This window comes from Oryctolagus cuniculus, chromosome 18 (genome assembly GCF_964237555.1).
Source record: "Oryctolagus cuniculus chromosome 18, mOryCun1.1, whole genome shotgun sequence".
Lineage (NCBI taxonomy): Eukaryota > Metazoa > Chordata > Mammalia > Lagomorpha > Leporidae > Oryctolagus > Oryctolagus cuniculus.
Genome location: NC_091449.1, coordinates 18,988,583 through 19,006,077, shown reverse-complemented (window position 1 = coordinate 19,006,077; position 17,495 = coordinate 18,988,583). Strand labels below are relative to the sequence as shown.

Below are 17,495 nucleotides of genomic sequence, written 5' to 3'. Positions count from 1 at the left end.
GGAAGACCTTTCTCTCTCACTGTCCACTCTGCCTGTCAAAAAAAAAAAAAAAAAAAAAAAAAAAAGAGGAATACACAAACAACCACCCAGAAAATTCTGAGGAATGGGGAAAGTCTGATATCCAGAGTTACCACATTATAAAATTCAAGTTTCCATTTTCAACCAAAAAAAGAAATCACGAGACATACAAAGAAACAGGAAAGTGTGGCCCATTCGAGGGGAAAAAGAAAATCCCTGAGGAAGTCCAAGTGGTAGACTTACTAGACAAAGACTTGGAAACTGTCGTCTTCTTCTTCTTCTTTTTTTTTTTTTTTTTGACAGGCAGAGTTAGACAGTGAGAGAGAGACAGAGAGAAAGGTCTTCCTTTGCCGTTGGTTCACCCTCCAATGGCCGCCGCGGCCGGCGCGCTGCACCAATCCGAAGGCAGGAGCCAGGTGCTTCTCCTGGTCTCCCATGCAGGTGCAGGGCCCAAGCGCCTGGGCCATCCTCCACTGCACTCCCTGGCCACAGCAGAGAGCTGGCCCGGAAGAGGGGCAACCGGGACAGAATCTGGCGCCCTGACCGGGACTAGAACCTGAGGTGCCAGCGCCGCAGGCGGAGGATTAGCCAAGTGAGCCAGTGAGCTGCGGCGCCGGCTGGAAACTGTCTTCTTGAGGATTATTAAAGAACTAACGGAGACAAGGACAGAAAACTGATATACGAGCAAAATAAAAATGTTGTAAAACAAAATGAGATATAAGTATATCAAAACAAAGACTCTCGAGCTGAAAAACACAGTTAGTGGAATGAGAAATTCACTTGAGGGGGATCGGAAACAGGTTTGAGCAGGCCTAGGAGCAATGGGCAGTGGCCGGCGCTGTGACACAGCCTGCGTCCCATGTGGCTGCCCTCTGGAATCCCAGCTGCTCCTCTTCCCATCCAGCTCCCTGCTGATGGCCTGGGAAAGTAGTGGAAGATGGCCCAAGTCCTTGGGCCCCTGCACCCACGTGGGAGACCTGAAAGAAACTCCTGGCTCCAGCTTGGCCCAGCCCTGGCCATCGCGGCCATTTGGGGAACCAGTCAGCGAATGGAAGATATATTTCTCTCTCTCTCTCTCTCTCTCTCTCTGTCTCTCTGTCTTTCACACAAATCAACACATCTTAAACAATAAATGTTATTTCCAAAGACCGTCATATTACAAGTTGCCAGGACTTAAGACATCAACACGTGCACTTGAGCAGGGCAGGGACCCAGTTCCTCCCCTAACAGTCTCTCTCACCACTGTGACCTGCTGTTTTATTAGACGCTCGTCTGTCATCTGCCCTCCGCCAAGGTAAAAGGCAGTACCGCTCAGCAAATACGCCGTGTGTCCCTGCATTGCTCAGGCCCTCTGCACTCGGGTGGGGCACTGAGATCAACGCCAGTTAATGACCTGGGAGCAAAGTCCTGCGTTCCTCTCAGGCCCACGCATTCACTGCCAGCGCAAGTCTCGCCCTTCTCACTCCTGTCATACTGCAGCTACGGACGCTGCAGACGCCACAGCCGCCGTCGCCTGTGGCGTCTGGAGGGACTTTGTGGAGCAGATCTGTCCATCAACCAATGCTGGACATGCAGTGTGCAAAACAGAATTGGGTCACGCCACTGAGATCCCAGAATTCTTTTGTTACACAGCATGACTTATGTGTCCTGATTGTTGTACCCCCCTAGAATGCAAGCTCCAAGAGGCCAAGAACTTGGCTTGGATTCTCACTGCCTGAGCCGAGGGGAGCAGGCAGTAACTGTTCATGAAGTGAGTGAGTGTGCTGGGCACAGGGAGGGGAAGCCTGGCGCTAAAACCACTGAGCCATGTTCCACTTACCCTCACCGCTGTCTGATTCCAAACCCAGGCTGTGCCAAGAATTTGACGTGAACTATCTATTTTTACAGAATTATTTATTTGAATAAAATAAATAAATATCGATTTATTTATCTGAAATATGAAGCAACAGAAAGAGGTGGAGAGAGGCCGGCGCTGTGGTGTAGCAGGTAAAGCTGCCACCTGCAGTGCTGGCATCCCATATGGGCACAGGTTTGAGTCCTGGCTGCTCCACCTCTGATCCAGCTCTCTGCTGTGGCCTGGGAAAGCAGTGGAAGATGGCCCAAGTCTTTGGGCCCCTGCACCCACGTGGGGGTCCTGGAAGAAGCTCCTGGTTCCTGATTTCCGATTGGCCTGGCTCTGGCTGTTGCAGTCATTTGGGGAGTGAACCAGTAGATGGAAGACACTCTCTCTCTCTCTCTCTCTCTCTCTCTCTGCCTCTCTATAACTCTGTCTTTCAAATAAATAAATAAATAATTTTTAAAGGACTTGGACCATCTTCCACTGCTTTTCCAGGCCATAGCAGAGAGCTGGATCGGAATAGGAGCAGCCGGGACCCGAATTGGTGTCCATATGGGATGCCAGATTGCACCACAGGTGGAGGCTTAGCCTACTACGCCACAGCGCAGGCCCCGGAAATGTTCTTAACTTCCAGCCATAGGAGAAATTTCTTGAAACAGACACTAGTGTGGTAATCATTACCATCATTTGACAAAAGCTTCAGGATATTGCATTTTTTATTGGACTGGTGGATTGTGGTGCCATGTAGTTATTAAACTTTTTTTTTTTTTTTTTTGACAGGCAGAGTGGACAGTGAGAGAGAGACAGAGAGAAAGGTCTTCCTTTTCTGTTGGTTCACCCCTCAGTGGCCGCTGAAGCCAGCCTGCTATGGCTGGTGCACTGCGCTGATCCGAAGGCAGGAGCCAGGTGCTTCCCCTGGTCTCCCCTGCGGGTACAGGGCCCAAGGACTTGGGCCATCCCCCACTGCCCTCCCTGGCCACAGCAGAGAGCTGGCCTGGAAGAGGAGCAACCAGGACAGAATCCGGTGCCCCGACTGGGACTAGAACCCGGTGTGCCAGCGCCGCAAGGCGGAGGATTAGCCTATTGAGCTGCGGCGCCGCCATTAAACTTTTAAAAATATTCATTTATTTGAAAGGCAGAGAGATAGAGAAATAAAGAGATCTTCCATTCACTGGTTCACTCCTCAAATAGTCCCAATAGCCAGGACTGGACCAGGCTGAAGCCAGGAGCCAGGTACTCCATTCAGGTCTTCCACATGGGTGCAGGGTCCCAAGGACTTGGGCCATCTTCCACTGCTTTCCCAGGCACATTAGCAGGGAGCTGGATTGGAAGTGGAGCCATGGGGACTCGAACCAGTGCTCCAGTACGGGGTGCCGCTGTCAGAAGTTACAGCTTAACCCACTGTACCGCAACTCTTACCCCTCATGCTTATTTTTTATTTATTTTCATCTACTTGAAAGGCAGAGTGACAGAGAAAAAGAGAGACAGAGACAGAGATATCTTCCATCTGCTGGTTCACTCCCCAAATGTCCCCAGTAGCCAGGACAGGGCCAGGCCAAACCTAGGCACTCCAGGAAGTCCTCTGGGTCCCCACATCACGGGTGGCAGGAATCCAAATACTTGAGCCATCGCCCACGGCCTCCCAGGGTTTGTTAGCAGGAAGCTGCATGGGAGGCGGAGGAGCCGGGACTAGCACTGCTGCTCTCATGTGGGATGCTGGTGTGGGCTGAACCCGCCGTGCCACAGTGCCTGCAGCCCACCCCGTGTGGCTGTTTTCGGCCAATGGCTGAACAAGTGATGTGTGTCATCACTTACCGTGTTTAATGTACACCTGAAATCCAGCCAGGCTCTTCTTCCTCCAAAGAGAGAGAGAGAGAGAGAGAGAGTGATCTCCTCTCCAATGGCTGTGATACGCTGGAACAAGGAAATTTGGTGGAAGCCAGAAGAGTGGGTCCTGGTGCCTGAGGCGGATCCTGTACCAAGTGAACTTGCAGCCCCAGGAGGAAGCTGTTGGAACATGGGGTGTTAGGACGGGGTGGGAGCTTGCAAAAGTTGGCTGAAAGTTGAGAATTTAGTTGAGACCAAGCCCATTAGAACTCAGCTTTTGGTAAGGATGAATTCAAGGGTATAGCACTAGGTAAGTCATAACTCACTGTTAACTGCTGACAGGATTAACATACGACCAGAAAATCTTCTTGGGTGAACAGAAGTCTTGGTGAAAGAGAGGGGGGTGACAAGATTTACCAACAGGCTTTAAGGTAGCTGAAATAAGAGAAAGAGAGAGAAGAAGGAGGAGGAGGAGGAGAAGAAGGAGACAGAAGGGGAGGGGGAGAGGGAGAGGGGGAGGAGGCGGGGGGGAGGAGGAGAAGGGAGGAGGAGGGGGAGAGGGGGAGGAGGAAGGGGGGAGGAGGAGGACTAGGACAGCAGTGGGGGCCGATCTTGAGCAGAGCTGTGGAGGTGGGGTTTTTCTTTCCTTGCACGTGGGGTTTACTGGACACCTATGGCAATCTTTCAGTCTTACACTCTGGGGGCCAGAAAGCCAGCTGGGAAAACTGGTCGCAAAGAGGCCCATGGGAAGGAGCTGCCTCCCCGGAGTGGGGAGACTGGAGCCACAGAGAATGGTTTGGGGACCCCCCCACAAAGAGCTGATCAGGTGCTATGGAAGGAATCTGTCCCCCCTACAACATAGACCCTTGCCCTGTCTTGCCGCCGGGTGTTAGAAGCGACACAGCCCAGTGATTTCTGTGTCTCCCCATCCCAGGAGCCTGAAGCTGCTCGGTCCTGGTTGCACACTGGGAATCCGCAGGGCGCTTATCCTGCCTGGGGTTCCCGTGCGTGGTTCCTGCGCAGCTCCCCTGGACGCCCAGTCATCTACCCTACGACCTCCCAGCAGCCACTGGACGCTGGGAACCAAGACCCGTGCTGCTGGGGCAGGAGAGCGCTTGGGGTGAGCACGCTTCCCTCCCCCGCTCCAGGGGCTGAGCCCTGAGTTCTGTGGGTGACTTCACAATGCCCACGCTGGTTCCCAGCCTCCTCTGGAGCCCTCGGTCCACCATGATGGCCTCCCTGTGGCTGGTTAGCCTTTCTTTCCCCTCCCTGTGGGCGCAGGCTCTCATCGGCTGCTCGTACAAGAGTCTCTGCCAGCGCGCCCTGCTCTCGGGCAACGAGGCGGTCCTGCAGTGTGACCACCCCGGGGCTGTCTGGCACTTCACTTCCTTCCTAGAAGACACCCCCTCCCTGCTCCACTCAACGGCCAACGTGAAGAAATTCCCGGGCGGCAGCCTCCAGCTGAGCCACCCCCAGCCGGCGCAGACTGGCCTCTACAGCTGCCAGGACGGCAAAGGCAGCCTGGTGGTGGAATACGAGATAGACTTCCAGGACGTGACCGCCCTGCACGTCACTCACAGAGACCTGGGCCAAGAGCCCCTGGCCAACGAGACCCTGAACCTGGGCGGGGCGGTGCTTGTCTACACACGCTGGGAGCCCTGGCAGGACTGTAACCGCTGCGGGGCGCCAGGCGAGCGCAAGCGCCTGGGCTTCTGCTACGTCGAGGACTCGCCGGAGGAGTCCATGCCCTGCTGGCTGTATCTGCGAGAGCTGCGAGCGCCCTACGGCCGCATGCAGCCAGAGCTGCAAGTGGAAGCCTGCCTCGTCCCCTGCGATGGCGCCAGCACGAAAACCACACAGCCCTACTTCATCTTTGACGCGCACCAGCTGGGCAAGTGGACCAGCCACGTGTGGCTCACCTGCCCCTTTGCCTCGGTCTACAGGTGATCCGCTGCCTTGGTGCCCACCTGCGTTGGGGGTTAAGGGGTCTCTTCACTGGCTTGTGCTTTAGGCAGGAATCCCCTCCCACCCACCCCACCCACCGCCTCTGAGCTGATCCTGCACGGGTGACGCTGGGGACACAGTGGTGACTAACGGGGACCTCCGTGCTGCCCACACAGCTCCTGATAGAATGAGGCACTCAAGCCCACACCAAGGCAGACGCGAGCGTGATTTCTGTCTCCTGTGTAGACCCTGGTAGGCACATTTCATCCATCCGTGCAGCAATGCCACACACGGCATCTTAATTGTTAGACTTTTTAGTAAGTCATGATATCTGGTAGTAGGTGTTTTTCCACGCTGTTCTGTGAGATTGGCTTGGTTATTTCTTGTCCCTTTGTATAAACATTTTTTAAAGATTTTTTATTTATTTATTTGAGAGGTAGCGTTACAGACAGTGAGAGGAAGAGACAGAGAAAGGTCTTCCTTCCGTTGATTCACTCCCCAAATGGCCGCAATGGCCAGAGCTGCGCTGATCCGAAGCCAGGAGCCAGGAGCTTCTTCCCGCTCTCCCACGTGGGTGCAGGGACCCAAGGACTTGGGCTGTCTTCTACTGCTTTCCTAGGCCATAGCAGAGAGCTGGATTGGAAGAGGAGCAGCCGGGACTAGAACTGGCGCCCATATGGGATGCTGGCACCGCAGGCGAGGATTAACCTACCGCGTCACAGCACCGGCCCCTGTATAAACATTTTTGAATCGGGGCTGGTGTTGTGGTGCAGTAAGTTAAGCCACTGCCTGTGGCGCCAGCACCTCATATGAGCACAGGCAGGGGCCCAGGCACATGGGCCGTCCTCTGCTGCTTTCCAGGCACTTTAACAGGGAGCTGGCTCAGAGGCAGAGCAGCGGGGACACGAAGTGGTGCGGTTTAACCCCCTAGGTCACAACACCGGCGCCTGCACCTCTATTTTCCATGTCACTGGTTTCTCTCTGTTATTATTTATTTTTTTCTGTATTCTTTGGGTTTAGCTTGCTGTTTCTCTTCCTAACTTTTTGAGATGCTCAAATTTTCATCCTTTACCCCCCAAATTACAAGTTAGGCTGTAACTTCTACCTAAGCATAACTCGCCAGCATCTGACAAGACCTAGAGTTATACTTCCATCTTCAGTGAAAAACACTTTCCATTTTCAACTGTGCAGTCTCCTCTAATGCTTTGTTTATTTAGACATTCCATTGCCTACTTGCAAATATCTGGGAAAGTTCCTGTGGTTTGTCGTTGTTAATGTAGCTGAATCCCACGAACCACAATGTATGATTCAATTCCTTTAGCATGTGATACAGAATTCTAGTTTGGAAGTTAATTTCTGTTAATGCTTTGAAGGTGGCATTCAGCTGTTTTCTAGCTTCCATTAGAAGTCAAATGAAAAGTCCTAAGTTCATTGTTTTGGATGTGACTGTGTTTTTCTCCAGCATCTTGAAGGCTTCCTCTTCAGTGTTTAGCAGCATTTTACTGTAAGTGGCGTTTCTTCATCCTGGGTGGGATGCAGAAACCTTGAATTTGTAGCTTAATGTCTTTCATCGGTTTGGGAAAGTATTCAGATGTTACTTGTGTTTCTATCTCTCCTTTTCTTCAGAGTCTCCACTTACAAGAATATTAGAACTTCTATTTACATTTCATCTGTCTCTGATGCTATTTTAACTCCTTTGCATGCTTCACTACAGATATTTTCATTTTTTTAAGATTTATTTATTGAAAGAGTTACAGAGAGAGAGAGAGAGAGAGAGAGAGAGAGAGGTCTTCCATCCACTGGTTCACTCCCTAATTGGCCGCAACAGCCGGAGCTGTGCCAATCTGAAGCCAGGAGCCAGGAGCTTCTTCTGGGTCTCCCATGTGGGTGCAGAGGCCCAAGGACCTGTGCCATCTTCCACTGCTTTCCTAGGCCACAGCAGAGAGCTGGATCAGAAGTGGAGCAGCCAGGACTCAAAGAAGCGCCCATATGGGATGCCAGCACTACAGGTAGTGGCTTACCTGCTGCGCCACAGCGCCGGCCCAGATATTTTTCTACTGAGCCATCTTTCACTTTACTAATCCTCTCTTCCATTGTGTCTAATAGGGCGTTACTCCTAGTGAATTCTCAATTTCACAAATTTCATTAAATCTAGTATTTCCATTTGATTTTTCTTCTGTGTAAGTTCAAATTCCTCATCTTGTCATCTCTTAGCCATATGGACATAGTTATCTTTCATTTTGTATTTATTTATTTGAGAGATAGGGAGTGATCGAGAGAGAAAGTGAGTGCTTGCATCCACTGATCACTCTTCAAATGCCCACTGGGCCGAGCCAAGGCTGCGAAGCTTGGTCTGGGTCTCCTACCTTGGCAGCAGGAGCCCAATTCCTGGAGCCATCACTGCTGTCTCCCTGGAAACCTGGAGTCAGGAGCCAGAGAGGAACCTGACACACAGAGAGGAACCTAGGCACTCCCAATATGGGATGTGGGTGTCTTAACCATTGGACCAAATGAGTGTCGCAGTGCATCAGAGTTACCTTAACGTCTACACAAGGGCTGGTGTGGTACAAGCTTCTTAGTTTGTAGCAATTAGTAGAAGCCTCACATTGTTTAGAGAAATCTCCTAGGACGCCTCCTAGGTTTCACTCGGCCATCTCTGAGCTCAGCATTTTAAAAACACTCTGCAGAGGCCAATGGAAACATCTCTCCTCACCGACCCAAGGTCAAGGTCAGAAGTGGGCTTTCTCGCAGCCTCTTACCACCTAGGAGAGATTCTCTGGGCTGGGGAGGGAGGGAGAAGGAGAAGTGAGAGGTAGAGATCCCTTAGACTGGGGGACTTCCATGGGTCCTGGGAAGCAGGCTGGATGGTCGTGGAGGTCTGAGAGCAGGCGAGGGTGTGGTGGCTGGCGGCAGGACACCACAGAAGCCACTGCTCCAGTCTGGTGCCGCGGCTCACTAGGCTAATCCTCCGCCTAGCGGCGCCGGCACACTGGGTTCTAGTCCCGGTCGGGGTGCCGGATTCTGTCCCGGTTGCCCCTCTTCCAGGCCAGCATTCTGCTGTGGCCCGGGAGTGCAGTGGAGGATGGCCCAAGTCCTTGGGCCCTGCACCCCATGGGAGACCAGGATAAGTACCTGGCTCCTGCCATCGGATAAGCGCGGTGCGCCGGCCGCAGTGCGCCAACCGCGGCGGCCATTGGAGGGTGAACCAACGGCAAAGGAAGACCTTTCTCTCTGTCTCTCTCTCTCACTGTCTACTCTGCCTGTCAAAAAAAAAAAAAAAAAAAAAAAAAAAAAAAAAAAAAGAAGAAGAAGAAGAAGAAGAAGCCACTGCTCCTGAGAGAGCAAGCCAGCATGCAATGACACCAAGCCCAGCCAGCAGAGGTCCCCACGGCGGGTGAGGGCCAACTGACAGAGCCCCCAGCCATAACGAACTTGGGGTTCTTAGCAAAAACCTAGGTGACTCTCTGACCTCCCCTCTCTCTCCCTTGTCCACGTCCTGTCAGTCGCACTCAGACGTCCTGACGTCGGGGTTTGGTCCTCTCTTGGAAATCTCCCCTCAGCCGGTCCGCTCTGCTCCTGGTCACACCACCCAGTGTGGGAGATGAGCCTGCCTCCCAGCGGGTGCTCCTGCTCACCCTTCCTCAGTGACTCACCGCCCCCCAGCAGCCTCTCTCCCACTTTCCCCATTTCCCTGCTGAGCAGTTATCACGGCAGTAAATTCTCCCCACCCGTGCCCTGCAGACATGCACCTGTTCCTACTGGCCAAAGCTCATTGGTGACTGCAGAACCGGTCCCCACCCACGGCACTTCCATGGTCATTGGCCGACAGGTGCTGCACGGCGAGAACCCTGACTCACCGACTGCATCCATTCCCGGGCGAGGATGAGCAAGGCAGCACTCGCCGTCTGTTCTACTCTCCTCCTGCTACCATGCTGCCTTTTCCTGGTCTACTGAGCCCCGCACGTCCCTGGTGCTTTCTGTTGCTGAATGACAGCAAATCAGGCCTCCGCAAAGTGGTTCCTCATTCCAGAACTGAGCAAATAAAGGGATTGGGAAGGGGGCAACTGAGAAAATAGGTATTTAAGCTGAGTTGCGTCATGCAGCAGGGGCTAGCAGCAGGGGCTAGCATGTGCAAAAGTCCTGAGGCAAGAGCCCCGCCCCCACGTGACAAGTTCAAGGAATCGCGAGGACGCCAGCATAGCTGGAGAGGAGTGGTTGGAGGGAGAGGGGTTCAGGTCAGAACAGTAACTAAGGAGTTTGCATTCACTGCTGTATCCGCAGTACCAATGCACCAATGTCTGGGAGGTGTTCAGAGAAAGCGTGTTGAATCTTAGTGTGCAATGCTTTCATGTCCTCGGGTCATCTCTGGGAATGTAGAACTGTCCCTCGGGGAGGCAGAAGGTGGCAGTTGGCAGAGAAAACCCTGAACAGACAAATCAGACTATCCCAGAAAAAAAAAATGGAACACATGGAATAGAAATCGCATTGGGCCACCAACTTGTCACAAAACTGGAGGAGACGGTGACCTCACAGCCCCACTTGGGAGCCAAGGCCTGAGTTCACTGGTGACCTCACAGAGCCCAGAGTGCTGGCCGGCCCCTGCCACGGCCTCAGTGCACCATGCTGACCACCTGGCACCTGCTGCTCGGATTCACTGTCCCGGTGCTGGGGCACTATGTCTCTGTCACCTGCCCGCCCGGCAAGGTGTGCCAGCAGGCCCTGCTGTCCGGCAGCACTGTCCTCCTGCACTGTAACATCTCCGGAGCGCGATGGTACCACTTCTTCATGCAGCATGACCAGTGGTCCTCCAACGTCTCCATCATTCCCAATGTGAACGTCATGCCCGGGGGCAGCATTGTCATTACCAAGGCCCTGCCCTCCCAGACAGGCATCTACTACTGCAGGGACAAGAACAACAGACAAGTGACGCGGTATGAGATCGACTTCCAGGATGTCTCCAAACTGCATCTGACACACAGAGGCCTGGGTCAGAGGCCCCTGCAGAACGAGACCCTGATCCTGGGCCACAAGGAGCGTGTCTTTACCCAGTGGGAGCCCTGGCAGGACTGTAACAGATGCAAGAAGCCTGGGGAACGGAAGCGCGTGGGCTACTGCTACATCGAAGTGCCGCTGGAGAAGCCGGTTCCCTGCTGGCTCTACCTGGGAGCCATCAAGATCATGTCCAACCGCATGCGACCCGAGCTGCAGGTGGAAGACTGCCAAGTCCAGTGTGTGCCCGAGCCGTCATCCAATATGAATTTTATCATCTTTGACAACTACAGGCTCAATGAGGGGTCAGGGTCCACATGGCTCACCTGCCCCTTAGCATCCATCTACAGGTGATAGAACCCGGGTGTCAGCCCGACAAGTTTTGGGGTTCCCCCTTGATGGAGACAGGTGGTTTGGGGAGCAAGGTTTAACTGACTATTCATAGGGGTGATATTTGGAATGAGGCTTGAGGACCGCCTGTTTGGGAAGTCGCAGAAGTGTTATGGCGTCAGGTGCATGATGGGAGTAGGAGTGTCAGCCATGGGCATTTTATTGTCAGGTTGCTGTAATTACCTAGAGGTCACCCCAGGGACACTGTCAGTAGCCATGTTGGATATTTTTGGCCATTGCTGGTTCTGTGTTGCCATTCTGCATTGCTGAAAGAGTAGTTTTCTAAATCACAAGATGGGTGGGGTTGGGATGGAGGGGGCCAGGCTCTAAGGAGGGTCTGGCAACCTTCCCACCTGTGTTCTCTTTCCCTCCCACGGAGATTTCCACTCCCTCATCTGTATGGGAAGTCGAGGGAGGAAGGGCTGTTTTCTGTAACTTCCCGCGATGTCAGGGCTCTGTCCCATTCTTCAGGGACAGAGGTTTGTCACTGGTGTTTGATAATGGCTAGAATCCTTGCATGATCGCCATCTTTACATGAAACGATTGGATCTGGAACATAGAGATTTGACAATTAGGTTGAACACACAAGGGCTGAAAAGGAGCAAGGGTAAGAACCAAGTCAGAGAAGGGAGGGCGCTTCTTGCTGCCTGTCAGAGGGTAGAAGCCACGGGACTCCTCTAAAGTCATGGAGCCACTTGGCTTGATTGCTTCTTCCATGAGCTCTCTGTTGTTATTGTTTTAAAGATTTATTTATGTATTTGAAAGGCAGAATTACTGAGAGAGAGATAGAGAGGGAGAGGCAGAGAGAGAAAGAGATCTTCCATCCACTGGTTCACTCCCCAAATGCCAGCAATGGCCAGAGCTGGGCTGGCTCACAGCCAGGAGTCAGGATCTTCTTCTGGGTCTCCCACGTGGGTGCAGGGACCCAAGGACTTGGGCCATCTTCCACTGCTTTCCCAGGTGCATTAGCAGAGAGCTGGATCAGAAGTGGAGCAGCCGGGACTCGAACCTGCGCCCATATGGGATGCCAGCACTGCAGGCGGCATCCTTACCTGCTACACCACAGCGCTGGCCCCTGGTTTACTTCTTGACACACACACCCAGCTCCAAGTTCCCTGTAACTTATCTGCAGCTGCAGGCTAAGTGTGTGTGCACGATAGGCACCTTTCTCTAGGCTGCCATTGGTCAGATCCCACTCCAGGTTGTTAAGACTAGAACTCCCGGGGAGACTGGCTCGTGGTTTTTGGAATCTGTCTCCAGGAGAAGCTTGCTGCCATATATCCGAATCAAAGAGGGTGTCAGAGGTGAGGGAGGGCCTCCCAAGCCACATCTCGAAAGGGCTAATCAGTACAAAGTGGCCTTGGGTAGCACCCTTGTCTCCAGGAGCGCCGTGAGCAGTGGCTGGAAGCGGGATTCCGAGGTCGGCACAGCCTGGCCCTTTCAAGCCGCCCTCACTATCGGCACACAGGAGGCAGGGAGGCGGAGGGAAGGTGCCAGGGCAGGGGCTATCTGCTGAGTTACCCTAGAAACAAAGGAGCAGCTGTTGTTATTCTGGGGGGACCTCGGGAGCCCCAAGAGCAGGCTTCTTTCTTTTAGTAGGACTTTGGATGCTGCTTGTGCCTTTTCTGTTTGAGTCAGAAAGGCTTCTGTCCATCTAGCACACCTATTGAGGACTGAGAAGTGGCTGTGACCATTTGCTGGGGGCTTGCCAGACAGCCCACCTGCCAAGCCCCACCGGGAGCCAGTCCTCTCCTCTGGGCAGGAGTGGTGAGTAGGGCAAGTGGTTTGGTGCGGCCACCAGGGGCATTTTGTAGACAAGAGGGGACAGGAAAGGGTCACTTCTAACAGCATGGGGTTTTATTCCTCCAAAGACACACGAGACGAACAGAATGAAGGCCTCTCTTCCCAGCTGGGGGGAGTCAGGCATTTCTTTACTGATTTTCCATCCAAGGCCAGCAGAAGCGTGATTTTATGGTCTCACGTCCACTGTCTGCTGGGTCCTTCCATGTAACTTCCACGCTGGGCCCAGGGCTGGTGCAGTGGGGGCTTCTGGCTACCTCTAGAGGCTGGAGCATTGGAGCCATTCCTGGAACCTCGTGAGGGTGGGGGGGGACAGCCTTCTTTGCCTCCCTCTCTGCTTGTGCATTGCCTCTGGCCGTGTGACTAGTTCCCTCTGGGTGTCCCCTGCAGTGAGCAGCAGCCACCTCCAGGGGCTCCCCACCGGCCTAGAGGAGGGCCACTCGTGACACGGGAGTCGTTTCCCTCTGCGCCCCCAAACCGCTGCGGGAGCCGGAGTCTGGGGAAGCGCTGACTCGGGGCCTTTTCCTAGTCTGGAGGCTCGGGTCAAGGCGGTGAGTTTGGCCTACCTGGGCCCAAGCGTTGGGTGGTAACGCTGGGACCTCCACAGCTCGGGTACTGCCTTTCTAACCCCTTCCTTCGCGAAACTTCCACCGTCGGTGAGCCGCTCCACACCATGGTTTCTTGTAGATCAGGTCGACTCCGGTGCGCAAGGGTGAGCCGGCTTCTCAGTGTCACCAGAGGGCAGGAGAGTGGCCGGGTTGAGAACCTGCCTCTGGCGAATTTCAAAGAAGAGCCTGGTGCGGAAGACGCCCTCCTGGGAGCCGCTGTGCCCTCAATCTCACCTGCCTTGGTGGCCTGGGAACTTCCAGAGGCCTGAAGTCGCTTTGCTGGTTTCCTCCACCGGAAGTGTGTTGGCAGCACCCGCCCTGGGGCATCCAGGCCGTCCTGTGGCCCCTGAGTCCGGCTGCTTAGAGAGCAGGCCAGGGGTTGCAGAGGTGGGATGCATTTTGGGGTGCGGGCGCCCAGGGATACTCCTTGTCTCCCAGCTCCAGGCAGGGTGAAGGGCTTGTTTGAATGAGGAGTCCTTAGTGCAGGGGCTGTTGTCACCCTGAGTCTTTCCATCAGGGCCTGTGTTGCTTGCCCATCCATCCCAGCGTGTGAGTGACAGGACCCTGGAAGACCTTAGATTATGTTTGGCTCTCAACCCAAATCCTGAAATGCAGATCCTTGGGCCTTGGGCCCCTGCTCCTACATGGGAGACACGGAAGAAGCTCCTACCTCTTGGCTTTGACCTGGCCCGCTCCAGCTCTTGTAGCCATTTGGGCAGTAAACCAGCAGATGAAAGATCTCTTTCTCTCTCTCCCTCCCCCCATCCCCGTAACTTTGCCTTTCAAATAAACAAAATAAATCTTAAAAAAAAAAAAAGCACAGGGCCGGCGCTGTGGTATAGTAGGTTAAACCTCCACCTGCAGCACCAGCATCCCATATGGACGCCAGTTCTAGTCCCTGCTGCTCCACTTCCAATCCAGCTCTCTGCTATGGCCTGGGAAAGCAGTAGAAGATGGCCCAAGTCCTTGGGTCCCTGCACCCACGTGGGAGACCTGGAAGAGGCTCCTGGCTCTTGGCTTCAGATTGGTGCAGCTCCGGCCGTTTCAGCCATCTGGGGAGTGAACCAGCGGATGGAAGACCTCTCTCTCTGTCGCTCCCTCTCTCTGTTACTCTGCCTTTCAAATAAATTAATGAATCTTTTTCTTAAAAAAAGTTCAGACATGCAGGAAGGTACCTCTTGCCTAGTGGGACCCTCCTCCCGACATTAGCCACACACGGAGGAGCCAGGTGGCGTCTAGGGAACCCGAGGAAGGCCTGTAGCTCTAGGGAACTGAGCAGAGCAGCTGCTGTCACTGAAGTTTCTGTCTTGGGCTCTGGGTCGGAACAGGCATGAGCCCCACTCCCAACCTGGCCGCCCTCCGGGTGTGAGACTGGGCCCTGTGGCTTCTCTCTGGGTCTCAGCTTCCTTACGTGTAGAATGGGGCTGTGCCGCTCTCCTAGGCCTGCCAGGCAAAGCGCCACACACTCGGTGGCATGAAACGACGACCTCCTGGAGGCCGGAAGGTGTCGCGGGGCCACTCCCACTCGGGGGCCGGCAGAATCGGCTCCGGCCTTGTCCCAGCCGCTGGTGGTGGCTGGAGCACTTTGACCGGGCCTGGCTTGTAGCTGCACATCTGCGAGGCTGGCTCCATCACCGCTTGGCAGTCTTCCTGCGCCTCTGTGTCTGTCTCGTCTCCCTTTCTCATCAGGATGCCGGTGGTGTTGGATTTAGGGCCCACGGTCCTCAGGATGACCTCATCGTAACTCATTACATCTGCGACAACCCAGTTTCCAAATCAGGCTACCCTCCTGTGTTTCTGGGAAGGACATGAACTTGAGGGGGCGGCATGCAACTCAGTGCAGAGGCCTTGGCGGCCCCGCGGGGTCTTCCTGGTGCTTCACGGGGCTGGCGGCTGGGGTGTACTGACTCGAGCGAGCGTGCTGGCCTTGGCCTTGCTGCAAGGTTGCGCCACGAGTGTCCCCTCGGTCCTGCGACCACGCTGATCATGTTGTGCACCTGATGCACTCACTCACTCAACAGCAATGTTCTGGGTACCGGGGAGACAGCGGAGAACAGAGCTGACAAAGGCCGCCTGCCCCCAAGGGGCAATTAAATGTATAGATTTCAAGATGACGCAAGTGCGCAGTGTTTTAGACGGTGGTGAGGTGAGGACGAGCTGATGGGAGTGGTGGAGACTGACGTTATGAGAGGGGTCGGCAAAGGCCTCTCCAAGGGGAAGCCAGTTCTTGTCTATGATTTATTTATTTGTAAAAGGTGAAAGATTTATACGACCTGAAGAGAAACCAGAGTATATTATTTATGTATTTGAAATGCAGAGAGAGGGAGAGGGAGAGGGAGGGGGAGGGGGAGGGAGAGGGGGAGGGGGAGAGGGAGAGGGAGAGGGAGAGGGAGGGGATGTCTTCCATGCACTGGTTCATTCCCCAAATAGCAGCCTTGGTTGGGGCAGGGCCAGGCCGAAACCAGGAGGCTGGAATTCCATCCGGGTCTCCCATGTGGGTGCAGGGGCCCAAGCACTTGGGCCATCCTCCACTGCTTTCCAAGACGCATCCACAGGGAGCTGGATTGGAAGTGGAGCAGCTGGGATTCAAACCGGCACCCATATGGGATGCCAGTGTTGCAGGTGGTGGCTTTACCTGCTAAGCCACGGTGCCAGCCCTAGGAGGCACCATTTCAACAGAGACTAAAAGGAGACTAGGGGGCCATGTGGCCCGAGGACAAGTGTTGCAGGTGCAGGGAACAGCCAGGGTGGAGGCCCTGAGGCGAGACTGTGCCCTGCATGCCTGAAGAACATCTAGACCAGTGTGGCCGGGCGGAGTGTGGCCGGGCAGAGTGAGGACAAGAGGCCAGGGTGCAAATCATTCCAAGGGTGTTCCTGCTGCTCCCTCCCAGGACCACCCCCATTTCCAGGGCCCCAGCCTGGGACACCCAGCCAGTCCCGAGCTCCCAGCTGCCCTCGCCCACTCCCAGTGCTCCGCAGGGCTTCCTGTGCGAAGGTGCCCTGTCTCTGCCTCCCTTCAGGCCCCGACGCCCCCTCTGCTTCCTCGCAGGCCCGTCGTCTGGGAGCTCGACGACCGCCCCCTGACCTGGAAGGGCCAGCTCTCCGGCCAGGACGTCAGCACCTTCCTGGACCCGAGCACGGGAGGTCAGCAGCTGCAGATCTTCAAGTCAGCCATCTACAAGTGCTTCGTGCAGCAGGAGTTCATCGCCCGCTTCAACGCCCAGGGCAACCAGGACGCGCTGGGGGCCCTGCAGGACAAGATCAAGGCCGAGGAGGCGCTGCAGGGGCAGCCCGGCCCCACCCTCAGGAGGCTGGCGCTGACGCTGCTCGTGGGCACCGTCCTGGCCGCAGCCACACTCCTGCTGCTGCTGCTCCGGCTGCTCCGTGCTTCCCGGGGCAAGAGGAGCCGGCAGACGCTGCTGGTGAAATAAAGTGAGCCCTCTGGGCACGGGAGGACTTGACCGTCTGTCCCTCCATGGCTTCACTGCCCCTTCCAGGGCTCCCGCCCCCACCCCCACCACGGTGGGAACCAAAGCAGCGTGTCCATGAGTGACCAAACTCTTGCTGCTTCGGGGCCTGCTCTGTTAGCTCAATCGTTGTCCCCATTCCACAGATGGGCAAAACTGAGCCCAGGCTGTCTACCCAGTTCTCCAGGGAGGGAGGGAACGAGGCCATTCTCAGGAGGGGGGTGGTATCCAGCTGTTGTAACCGCAGTCTCTGGCAGCCACTTCCCTCTCTCCAGGACAAGGGGGCTGATGCAAGCGGGTGACACGCAGACCCCAGATAAGCACTGGGCCTTGCTGCCTGACCCTCGTCCCACCTCCCTCCCGTTGTGCCTAGACCTGCAGGCCCAGCCATAACTGCCCATGTCCAGGCTGGGACAAGCACCACACTTCCCTGGTCTTCAGAAGCTGGGAAGAGGGGACAGGCCCTCCCCCCTCCCAGGGTGAGGCGCCAGCCCTGGGCCCAGCTGACCCAGGGGACTCATAGGCCTGGCTGTTCCCAGAAATTAGATACACGGGTGAGCAGAGTGCAGATGCAAGAAATAAAATATTCATGCCTTTTAAAATTCATCGCCCTAA

At 54.9% G+C, this 17,495-nt stretch overlaps 1 protein-coding gene across 2 annotated transcripts; it reads left to right on the top strand.

Moving 5' to 3' along the window:
* Positions 1-4,398: 4,398 nt before the first annotated feature.
* FAM187B (family with sequence similarity 187 member B) lies at positions 4,399-16,874 on the top strand. Of its 2 annotated transcripts, none has more exons than XM_070062445.1 (2): positions 4,399-5,625; positions 16,463-16,874. In XM_070062445.1, the coding sequence occupies exons 1-2, from the start codon at positions 4,865-4,867 to the stop codon at positions 16,842-16,844; spliced, it is 1,143 nt and encodes a 380-aa protein (XP_069918546.1). In that variant the 5' UTR covers positions 4,399-4,864; the 3' UTR covers positions 16,845-16,874. The 2 variants fall into 2 exon arrangements, with proteins under 2 accessions (XP_069918546.1, XP_002722280.1); XM_002722234.5 differs by lacking the exon at positions 4,399-5,625 and adding an exon at positions 10,196-10,965.
* Positions 16,875-17,495: the final 621 nt, after the last annotated feature.